The sequence below is a fragment of the Bos javanicus genome, chromosome 14 (assembly GCF_032452875.1).
Source record: "Bos javanicus breed banteng chromosome 14, ARS-OSU_banteng_1.0, whole genome shotgun sequence".
Lineage (NCBI taxonomy): Eukaryota > Metazoa > Chordata > Mammalia > Artiodactyla > Bovidae > Bos > Bos javanicus.
Window position 1 is genome coordinate 61,161,836 of NC_083881.1, and position 12,736 is coordinate 61,174,571.

At 36.2% G+C, this 12,736-nt stretch overlaps 1 protein-coding gene across 2 annotated transcripts in view; it reads right to left on the minus strand.

Moving 5' to 3' along the window:
- Nucleotides 1-326: 326 nt before the first annotated feature.
- The window catches only part of DCAF13 (DDB1 and CUL4 associated factor 13), a 28,957-nt gene continuing 16,547 nt past the window's right edge, over nt 327-12,736 (minus strand). For both annotated transcript variants that reach the window (XM_061439227.1, XM_061439229.1), the window contains 4 exons: nt 9,396-9,560; nt 4,159-4,294; nt 2,721-2,884; nt 327-1,617 (listed from right to left, as the gene is read on the minus strand). In XM_061439227.1, the coding sequence (XP_061295211.1) occupies nt 1,530-1,617; nt 2,721-2,884; nt 4,159-4,294; nt 9,396-9,560 (553 nt within the window). In that variant the 3' untranslated portion in view covers nt 327-1,529. The remainder of the gene's footprint in view (nt 1,618-2,720; nt 2,885-4,158; nt 4,295-9,395; nt 9,561-12,736) is intronic.

Genomic DNA, 12,736 nt, shown 5'->3' on the forward strand with positions numbered 1-12,736 from the left:
CTCCCTGCCACTGGCTGGGCCCAGAGAGGGCAGCAGCACTGAACCAGTCTCACACAATGTGGGACTCGTCTGACAAGCAATTTGCGCTCAAGAACACCCCAACAACCTGGTCCAACCTTTGTAGTCTGAGGCTCCACGTCAGGGAAGGGTCCTCCTGCCTTCCTGCTCTCCTGCCCCAGAGGTCAAGCCTACAGTACAGATGGAAGTCTCTACCTGCCTCTTCCCGCTTCTCCTCTTTATCCTTCGAAGACAGTCCCCTCCAGGAAATCTCTCACATGTCTTCCATAGGCACCTGCTTCTTGATGGATTCAAACTGACACAGAAGCTCATGTTTATGGATCAGTATATTTTCTTTGAAACCACACCCAAACAGCAGTGGAAGATGTACAAGAGAACTTGGTTCACCTTATAAATCAAGCATTTTGAGTCCTACAATACTTCCAAAGGATTAAAAGATAGATGGTTGATGTCTTTATCAGCTTTGAGAAAAACATGATGAAATATAAACATAAGAAAGCATAAAAAATAATAGAATGTACACACAGCTGAAGAAAGAAACCTTATCAAGAGTTAAAATCTCCCGTGTATCCCACCCTGATTGAATCCTGCTCTCACTTTCCAGATTTTGATATTTATCATCACTTCTGTATTTTAAATATTTTTACTACAAGTATTCTTAACATATTTTTTCCTTTGGATTTTTAATTTCTTTTAAACATAATTTACTAAAAATTAGTTTTGTATGTATTTATAATACTAAGCTGATGATGGGTTTTAAAAAAAAACCCAATCTATGTCACACAGAGCTATTTATGATTACTGAGATTAAAAATAGATGATTTAGCAGAAATGGAACAAAGTTATAATGCTGAGAAAAAGGATATTTTATAATCTTGTTTGTAAGTTAATTATTTATAAAAGTTATATAAATGTAGGCTAATCATCTATACAGTCTCAAAAAGCCCAATGTAAATAAAACACAGAAAATAAGTTCAACTGAGACAAGTTCAGACAAAATTCTTCTATGTGTCATATGGAATCCTAGGAAGAATCACTGCAATAATTATCCAAAGTAACATTAAAGGTAACACAAGAGATGTTTGGTCTTAGATGTAAATTCAAATGTAGAGTGTCTAAAATAACAGGTCAAAGTGAAAGTACATCTGTAATTTCTAACAGCAAAAAATAAGTTTGTAAATTCTATATTCTTCAATGAAGAAAGAAGATCAAGGATAACATGTTGGATAGTCTTATCAACCAGGTCACCTTTAAAGATAAGTTTTCAAGACAGCAAAAATGTGCAACAATTAAGCTTTACACATATAACTAAAACATTGGCTGTTATAAGAGGGGCAGCACTTTTCTTTATAGAGTTCACAAATCAACATGTAACAATCAATCACACGTTAGCCTTGGTAAGAACACCAAACATTGGCTGTTATTAAGAGGGGCAGCGCTTTTATCTATACAGTTCACAAATCGACATGTAACAAATAATCACACGTTAGCCTCAGGAAGAACAGCAAACGTTATTTCACAACCGCCACTACGTGCTTTGTCTTCTCTGACACCATCTGCACAGATCCAGGCTTGCTATGTTTGATACGATTCAGTTCCCTAGAAATTAAACAAAATACACAAATTTTAAGTTTATGACAAGTCACTTTAACCAAAGAAAACTTTCTCAGAAAAATTACATGGCATTTTCTTTCACCACAAAACTACTCACTGAAAAAAAGTTTTCACCAGAGTAGGTAAGAAGTAGCTCTGAAGAACAGAATGGCTACCCACTCCAAAATTCTGGCCTGGAGAATTCCATGGACTGTATGGTCCATGGGGTCGCAAACAGTCAGACATGACTGAGCAATTTTCACTTAGAAATCAACTTTTGTTAACTTACTGGCTTCTTCTCTTACTACATCAGTGTCCTTTACTAAGTTTAAAAACCTGCTGCTGCTGCTAAGTCGCTTCAGTTGTGTCTGACTCTGTGCGACCCCATGGACTGCAGCCTACCAGGCTCCTCTGTCCATGGGATTTTCCGGGCAACAGTACCTGCTGCAAGTTATTAAAATGTTTAAAACTGACTCAACTCCAACATCTATCCAACATAACAAAATAACAATTTGCATTGCCTAACTAAAAAAAACAACTCTTTCTTAGAATTTCTATAATACATTACATGAATTCAAGGATTGCACAGCGAAGAATATTCTACAGGGGAAATGATGGTGATGGTGGAAACTTTTTCTTCAGAGGCAAAATGCTAGATTCCAAATGCTATGATGAAGCAAGCATATTAGATAAATTCTTTTTTTTTTTTGATAAATTCTTATCTAACAAATATTCTTGCCAGTCTTTAAGCTAGAAAATACACATTACCTCAATTCCAGCTACGTTGGAAATCATTTTTTTTACACTATTTACAATAGTTTCTTTAGTGTGAGTAGAGCCTTTTCTAATTTTGATATGTATGTCTTTGACATTGTTTGCCCTTTAAACATATTCCCAAAGATAGGTAATGAAAATTCTCACCATGTTAGATAATCATAGCTTCCCCTTTTATCAGGAAAAAGCCCAGAGGAGTATTCAAAACCACCTCTGAGGTATAACAGCACATAAACTATTCCTTTGACGGGCACATTTTTTGTTTGGTTTTGGTGGGATGTGAGGGGACAGCTAGAAAACGGTACTGAGAGAGACACAAATGCTCCAAAACATACTTTCGTCGACGAGCTTCTTTCATGATGCGCTGTTCCTGAATCTGGCTGTAGATAGATTTTGGTAGATGTCGGTGACGAGAGATACGTTTTATATGAGGATGATGTTGAAATTTCTCCTTTAACTTCTGGTTATAATCTGTGGCTGCTCTTTCTCGTGATGTAAGCTGAAAAAAAATACATTTTGATGTTTTCGCGAATGATGTGTTCTTTTTGCTTCAGTACAACAGAGTTAGGAAGAAACGTTTCCCCAAAAAACTATCAACATTTATGACATGCAACCAAAATTACTAACGTAACTGTACAGTTACATTAAACTGTACCCATTATAAGGCTATGTTACTGATACCAGCTCTGCTATGTCCTTTTAGTCAGGGCGCCTACAACGTATTGACGGCTGGGTGCCACCAAGTGCAAAGGAGCAGCGCCTAGGGAGTCAGGTTCTGTGGCCCTCTGAGTTGGTCCACGTAACACAGAAAAAGCACTTGATGAATCACTCAAAAATTTTTTCTGTAAAAATTATTGAAACAGAAACAAAAGTGATGACATAATAACCAGCCTTTGTCTAACAGTTGTTAAGGATGGTATGATTTAGAGGAATATTTAATGATGAAGATAAACCTAGGCATAGTGTAGTACTTTAATAATCATTAAACCTAAAATAAATTTATCTTTAATTACTTATTTTCGTATCTTGCTTTTCCTTCCAGGGCTAAGTAGAAAATAAACCACACTTAACCTTTCCTTATTAAACTTACTATTTGCTTCAGATATAAACACCCTGTATATTTCTTACAGAAAACATGAGACATTTAGAAAAACATTAAGAACAGAAATCAACCTTAACTCACAACCCAGAGGTTGCTAGTCAACAGTAATATTTGTTATATTTTCATCAAATCTTTCTTAAGTCTGAAGCTGTTAATTTTTTTAAGTGTTTCACTGTGTCTTTGATATTAAAATATTAATACCCCCCAGAGGCTTGGAGCCTTTGATTTGCCTGATTACTATTCCTTTGACAGAATACGTATTCCAAGTTCTAAGCCTCTAGTCCCTACATCTTCTCTCCCTACCTCAAGGAAAATACAAAGAAACAAGAAGGCTCAAATGCGATCAAACATTTGAATTAACAAAGCCCTCTGGGGGAGTTCTCTGGTGGTCCAGTGTTAGGATGTAGCATTTGCACTGCTAGGGGGTCCAGGTTCAACCCCTGGTCGGGGAACTAAGAGCCCACAAGTCATGCAGTGTGGCCAACAGCAAAAACAAAAACAAAGAACTCTGAAGGTGCCTTTGACATGAAAAACGTAAACCTCGATACACCCTTGTCTGTTTCCTTTCATCACAACTAAAGCACTTGAAATAAATTCTCTTTATAATATAATGATACTCAATAACACTATAAACAAGTTGCGTGATAATGAAAGAAAATAGGATCTCTTACCACACCCAACTTTTCAGAAGCATTAGCTTTCCATAGACGAATGTTCATTTCATCAGATCCACACATAATGTACTTGCTGTCAGCAGTCCATTTTACACAGATAACATGCTGCATTCTCTTTGTGTGATAGACTTCCCTACAGAAGAGGAACTAAGTTAAAACATTTAGGAATCTGGTACAGATTTTCTTTAACCAACTACCTATCAAGAATCAGGGTAACATTTTTTGAGTCCTGAAAGAGTATAAAAGAGAAATTAAAATACACTTAAATGTATTTTTTTGGAGAAGGAAATGGCAACCCACCCCAGTGTTCTTGCCTGGAGAACCCCAGGGACGGGGGAGCCTGGTGGGCTGCCGTCTATGGGGTCGCACAGAGTCAGACACAACTGAAGTGACTTAGCAGCAAATGTATTTTTATTAAACCATACTGCTAAGATTCTATGCTAAGAGCTGTGGAACATATTAAAAAGTCCTGCCCCCAGAGAAGTTATAATCCAGTAAGAAAAGTAAGTATAAACAAACCAAGCAAAACTAGATATCCAGAAAAGATCACAAAATAACTGTGGGCATGTAACACAAATAAAATACACTGAAGCTGGAATAACTATAAGATCAACCACCACACTTCTTTGGGTTTCATTTCACTGGGAAAAAAATTCAACGGCATTCAAAGAACATATCCTGATAAGCTGATCCTAATGTCTGATTTCTGTTTTGGTCAAATTGTTGAAAAAGTGTAATTAATTAAAGTGAGAGTGGATGACTTACATATGTGACAAGAAAGAGAGGGCTACAGAAGTGATGAGTTGAGGTAAGGATCATTTAGTAAATGGAGATGTCAAATATCATACCTATCTGGAAAGGTGTGAAACATGCTAAGTGAATTCACAGAAGATACTATATTAGGAAGTGTTAAGCAAAGCATTAAAAAGCAAGTAAAAGACAAGGTCAGAAAAAATTAAAACATGAGACTCCTGGAAAAGTAAAACTTCCTTATCTGGATTAAGTGATTCAGAATGCAGACTACAAAGGAAACACACTCAGCCAGTTCTGCACAGTAAAAGAAAACTCACGTAGGATGATGAAATCAATAGATTTTGTGTAAAGACATTTCTGAAGTACACTCAGAAAAGTGGTCTATTATGCTATTTCTAACGGATACATTTTGAGCTCTTGAATGAATATGTAGAGAAACCATGACACAATTCTAAAAGAGAGGATGGTTAGAACGAACATACTATTGAAAGAAAAAGTGGATCAGACAGACTGCTTTTTCTTCTCTCAATGCTCTGCTTCTACAAGACTCAATTCTTACAACCTCTACCTATTTAAGATCCCCATTTCCCCATAGCAATATACTGAATTTAAATATCAGGAAATTCAATTAGGCTTTGGTAACCACTAAAAATAACCTGCATATATTACATCAGTTCATGTACTGATATTAGACCAGACAAATCCAGTGGACAGTTACTTGGCCAACTGAGAATCCTCCTTAATGGTAAACTACAGAGTTTAATATCTAGATATGTTTATGCTTGTACATAGAACAGATACATAAAGTTCATTATAAATTATGCTATTTGTGGAGATAAATAATTTAAAAACTTAAATTCTTTACAACATAGTCAAGCTAAAAGAACTGTTCCATGTGAATGCAACTGAATTTACTTGTTTGCTAAGTAAATACTGAATAAAATCCATAGAAGTTACCTTTGAATATTGATTTAACTGTAGTTTTTGAAAACCTACTCAAAATTTATTTTTTAAAAAAAGATTTATTTTTATTTTTTGGCTGTGGTGAAAATTTACTTTAAAAATATATTTCAGTGACTTTAAGTTCTTTGAAAGGAAAATATTTTTAAAAATACAGATTATTCAAAGCACTGCCTGTATTATTTGATGTTTTTGTAATGATAGGAAACTAGAGCAGACCATGGAAACAAACCAGAAGCAGCTTTCCAGCAGATGACAGTAATGGTCAGAGAGAGTATTGTTTATATGGTTTATAACTAAACCCAACAGGAAGTAACACGTATTAAATTGTGATTACAAAATCTTCAAAAAACATCAGGAGACAATTCCTAGAAATGGGATATAAGAACTCACTTCATACAATTTTGGAATAATCTGAGCTTTTAACTAGACTTGCATTTAATTGCCCATGCTGGTTTTAGAATAATCAGTTTGAACTCAGCGATGGGGCTCTTGGCATCACGGGTGCCTAAACTTCCCATTTCCTGTATTCCTCCTTTGATCCTTATGTCTGCTTATGCATCATGTTAGAATTGTCCTACTCAATACCTCTGGAGGTCCTGGTGTCAAAAATGATGGAGGGCCACAATCTCTTGATTTTTTTCCAGAGAAGTGAAAAGAATAGAAACTATCAGCCTTGCCTTGGGCCTAACTGAACAATTACCATTACCAACAAGAGTATCATGAATTACCATTCATGACAAGAGTATCAAGTTAGTTTCAACAGTCACATAGGAACCAACCCCAGAGTCCAGGATCAAAGTCACCAGAACACCCACTCAGTATACTTTTGATTCAAATACCTTTTTAATCATACACATGATGATGATGACGACAGTTATCTATCTGCTAGCAATTCATGATGATATGAAAAAGTTTAGGAATTAATATGGCTTCCTCAAGTCAGAGAAGAGAAAGATACAACTATCACACGAAAAAACACCAAAGAGTTAGACAAGCAGATTGGCTATTACCAAAAAACGTATGGAGCTGTGTGACCCTGAAGAGGCTCTGTGGGGAAGATCTTTTGGTTGTGAACACAAGGCTGGGACAAGGGTGAGGCAAATGAGGTGCCTACAGTGTAAACTCTAAGGAGGCTGTCACTTTCAGGGTGATGCAGATACAGGCTAGGCACCTGCAAGAGTCCTGAGTCAGGAGGATGTGCCTGTGAAAACAAGCATCACTTGCTCAGGAAGATCAGACCCCTTCAACACTGTACACGCTAGGTTAGTTATCATTAAGAGTAATGATCAAAATTCTCATCACTGCACTTAAATGGTGAAATTTATCCACCTGTTATAGTTACAACACCAAACTGAATGCTCTTTCTCTAGCTTTAAGTGAAGGAAGGGTCCCATAAAGACTTTATCAAGCTGGGGAAACAGTTTCACCAGCTCCACGCTACCGTTCTCTAGCACAGATCATCACCTTCCAGCCTCAGCATACAGATTCTCTGGTCTTTCTTTTCCCTGATTCTGCTTAGTTTTCTCCTTTCCTTTTCTATGGCTTCCAATCATTCTGTTATCTTTCACCATGTGCATTTTCTCCAACACTGAATCAAGACAAGGTCATCCAAGCAAGTATACATATAAATGTATATCACATGTCTTGCGTATGTTGGGTGGTTGCTCTCCCAAACTTGCTTCCCTAGTGGCTCAGCAGTAAAGAGTTCACCTGTAATGCAAGAGACGCAGGAGATGTGGGTTTGATTCCTGGGTTGGGAAGATCCCCTGGAGAAGGAAATGGCAACCCACTCCAGTATTCTTGCCTGGGAAATTCCACGGACAGAAAAGCCTGGCGGGCTACAGTCCATGGGGTCGCAAAATAGATGGACATGACATATGTGTATATACGACATATATATGTCACATATCATGACATGACATATGTGTATATATGTATAGTATTTTAGAGAGAATATATGTTCTTTTTAAATTCTAATGTTCCTACTTTTACTGAATCAAAATGGAGGTGGTTGTATCTTCAAGAGTGACACCACCATAATCCTTTATCATTTTTATGGGAAGATATCTTCTAGTTTACTTGGATTTGCCTTGAATGTGCATAAAATGCTCTGTAAATCACAGCATACTAATATAAGGGGCTGTATCTTACAGGAGTTAATTTTTAAAGTTGGCAAGAACTCAAATGCAGTCAAAAAGTATTCCTGAAAACCTTTAAATGCCAGTTTACTATAAACTACCTCAATACAATAACACGTGAAATAATATAACACGGTGGTACAAGTATATACACTACACTCAGTAATGTGTGTAGCAGAGGGCCAAGCTGTACGACACAAAACACCTTAAACACTAGTTACATTCACTGTACACAAACAATGACTCACACACAGAGCACAGGACAGCTGAGTATTTCAATCTCCCGTCTCCTGGTCATTCCAGAGCATGTGTCTACTAGATGAGGATGGAGGGATACCTGTCCTGACCATTTAAACCGTAATTTTTCTCTTTTTCATTTTTGCCTTAGTGTATGAGAGTTGAATTTAAATAAGCACAAAACAACAAATATAAGGTATTATTAACTGCTCTGAAACTGTATTAGGGGAAACTTTAAGTTCTTCCTTATCAAATTAAAATCTTTTTTCAAGTTTACTCTATCTCATGGCAGTGAAAATACTCTGCATATTATCATGATGGATATATGTCATTATACATTTATCCAAACCCATAGAATGTGTGATCCGAAGAGTGAATTCTAAGGTAAACTATGGATTTGGGGTGATTACGATGGGTCAGTGTAGGTTCATCCTACATTTTGGTGAGGTAACAAAAGTACCACCCTATGTGGAATGCTGATAATGAACAGGCTCTGCATGCGTAGGAGCTGGGAATATATGGGAACTCTACTTTCCTCTCAATTTTGTTGTAAACCTAAAATTCCCCTAAAAAAAAAAAGCCTTTATTTTAAAAAATTAGTATAAAACACTCAAAAAGGTTTTGCCCTAAGGCAAAGATTTCACATCAATAAATTATATAAAGCTAAAAAGACTCTGATGCTGGGAGGGACTGAAGGCAGGAGGAGAAGGGGACGAGAGGATGAGATGGCTGGATGGCATCACTGACTCAATGGACATGAGTTTGAGTAAACTCCGGGAGTTGGTGATGGACAGGGAGGCCTGGCATGCTGCAATTCATGGGGTCGCTAAGAGTTGGACACGACTGAGCGACTGAACTGAACTGACTATCCTGTTCAATGAAGAATCTGCCCTGTAGGCCGATGTTTTTGCTCACAGATGCAGAAGGTGGCAGCCCACATCACAACACCTGAGTGTGAGTCCCATCATATACACAAAACCAGCGTGTGTTAAGTCACTCAGTCATGTCAGACTCTTTGCGACCCCATGTACTGGAGTCCACTGGCTTCTCTGTCCACCAAATAACCTTTAGAAAAAGATACATGATGATCTAGGCAGGGAAAAAAAGTCAAACAGAAACAAATGTTTACTGGTAGTAACATACCTGCTTCTACTTTTGTCCACAGGAAAGATTCGAATAGATTTATCAAAACTAGCTGACACAAACTCTCTCCCAGTGGGAGAGTAATCCACATCAAGCACTGCAGATACATGATCCATATGCACCATTACAGGAGTGTCCAGGGCTCGCATATCGAAAGTATACAAGCTGTAAAAGAGTTTTTAATTATTTGATACAAGTTTCTATTAAAAAATGCACATGCAGTATTAAGAGACATTACTGAACTTAAGAGGGCTAGCTAATAAATAAAGCACATCTAAATACATAGCTCAATTCTTCACATGGCAGATAAGGGATAGGGAAAAATATCAACAGTTTTATTATTCCTTAAGATTATATACTTACACACTTTAATCCTTACAAACAGAAATCTCATTGTAGAAAATGTGCAAACACCAAGACCATGAAGAGTACAAAACTTGCATTTAATTTCACTACCCAGAGAAAGTCAGCACAGTGTAAATGTTTCTTTTAACCATGCTATTTAATTATATGCCTCTTAATACAATTAAGATATTACTGTATAAAGCTCTATATTGATATTTCATGTAGCATATTATGAGCATTTATTAATATCTGAACATATTTTAATGTTTTCATATGTAAATGAGTTAAAATAATTAATAATCTGTTTAAATTTATATTTAAATCTATTTGTTAGTAAAGTTTCCCATGTTTTATTTTAACTTTTGATATTTAATGGGACAGATTCCTACAATTAGAATTATTAAGTTCAAAGGCATAAGCATTTTTAAGGTTTTTGAGTTGATAAATCACTTCCAATGAAATCACACTAATTTATACTCTATCAGTGATACATGAGAGCAAGCACAGCTTTTCAAAGGGTGTACTAAAATTAGAAAACTATACTTCATGCACAATTGGCAAGAACAATGACTTCGTGATTTTCGAGGTTTAAAATTTTTTAATTGACAGCTAGAAGAACAGTGCTTAAAATGAACCAACATAAATGATGGAGAGTAGTAATACAGAATTACTGTAACCAAGTTCCTAACATCAAAATACTTACAGATGCAAATATTAGCAAGGGGAAAAGTTTAAGGAGAAACAAGATATCCACAAAATTTTAAACTATCTCCCCACAGATATGTATTAATTACAGAAGAAAATAGTAACTTTAGTAGGGAAAGCTGGTAGACACCACCTTAACTAAGTGATGAAGGTCAACATTACTAGTAATAAGATGTACCAACGTTATGTATTCCTGGTTTGATGCACCAAGGAGGGGATATCAATTTTGTGGTATTCTTGCCAAAGATGCATAATCTCAATGAAATAATGAGAAAACACCAGTTAACCCAAGTTAAAGGCAGTCTACAATATAACTGACAAGGAAGTCCTTCTCAAAAGTACTAAGGTCATAACAGAAAAGGGAAGACTGAGAAAGTCAGTGAGCAGACATGGTAATCAAATGCAAATACAATGTAGGATCCTGCAACAGTAAAAGAACACTAGTGGAAAGACAGGTGATGGAATAAAGTCTACAGTTTACAATATTGTACCAATGTTAATTTCTTGGTTTTGCTAACTGGACTATGGTGACCTAAGATATTAACATTTGGGGAAACTGTCTTACAGGTACCTTTTTTGTAACTTTTCAGTAAGCCTTTCCAGTGGTCATGTATGGATGTGAGAGTTGGACTGTGAAGAAAGCTGAGTGCCGAAGAATTGATGCTTTTGAACTGTGGTGTTGGAGAAGACTCTTGAGAGTCCCTTGGACTGTAAGGAGATCCAACCAGTCCATTCTGAAGGAGATCAGCCCTGGGTGTTCTTTGCAAGGAATGATGCTAAGGCTGAAACTGCAGTACTTTGGCCACCTCTTTCGAAGAGTTGACTCATCGGAAAAGACTCTGATACTGGGAGGGATTGGGGGCAGGAGGAGAAGGGGACGACAGAGGATGAGATGGCTGGATGGCATCACCGACTTGATGGACGTGAGTTTGAGTGAACTCCGGGAGATGGTGATGGACAGGGAGGCCTGGCATGCTACAATTCATGGGGTCACAAACAGTCGGACACGACTGAGCAACTGGACTGAACTGAACTGAACTGAAGATTACTTAAAAACAAAAATTCAAAAAAAAACTTCATAAAGATTATTTTCTAATACCATTATTAGAAAAAGTCATGGATGCTAAAGGTAACAATTTTCAAATAACCATGAAATTCTCATCAAGAGATGAGTCATTGCTTTCTTTTATGATCTTCAAACATAACACAGGATTGTCAATCAAGGTCATACTGATCACTGAAGTTAAATTTCTGAGCTGACAACTGCTGTATATTCCCTATCTAGAGCAGTGGTTTTCAACCAGGCTTGTTTTTAGCAAATTTTTGTGTTTTTTTTCTTTTCTTTTCTTTTTTAGTAAATTGTTTTAATTTTAAGAACTTATTAGAATTCCAAGCAAATCAACCCATCTAGATGCAAAATGTTTTTGTAAATAAAGTTTCAAGTCACAGTATTCTTCAGGAATAACACAGTTCAACCCTATTACCTGATGAAATTATGGTATAGACTAGTTTACATGACTTGTCTAAATTCTTACAATAGTTACTGGTTGGGTCTACACTTGAACTTGGATTTCTAAATCACAACAGGATTATTTAAAGGGCAATAAAAGAAATGTTAAAAGATATTTTACACAGCAAAATCACATTCAAGTAAGAGCAATTACGGTACTCTAACAGTCACTTCTTACAAGTGATGTACTCTTTGTTTCAGCTTCCATATATAATTATTTCCAAGGCAAAAATTGAGAAATTCTAAAGATACTCTGAAAAAAAGAGTATTTTCCCCAAATAACTAATTACAGCAAACTTTAGAAATGTTAGTAAGATTGGTCAGCAGGACTTTTTTTAATTGCTTTTAACTGGAACAAGGGCATTTAATTTCAAATACTAATAAAGGCTAAAAGAACTTCAATTAAGTGGTTTGAGTTGATGAGAGCTTCGTTTTAGTACAGAAAAGTCATAATTGATGCTTTTAGTTTAATACCACTAAAGCATCATGTAATAAATCCTATTTCTGAGCTAATTTATGCTTTCTTAACTAACAGTAGTGGAAAGAACAAAGAATTTAAATACAGAAGATCTAAAGTTCAATCCAATGACAAATTTCCACCTTCTGCAAAAAAACACGTATTAAGAATCCATCATGTACACAGCACTACAATAAATGCTTGGATAAAAAAATATGAATAAGATATTCTTTCCTCATTAGGAGATTAAACTCCCTGCATCAATACCCTCATCTATAAGAAGGGGATAACATACATGTCTTATTCACCTTATGCTGCTGCTGC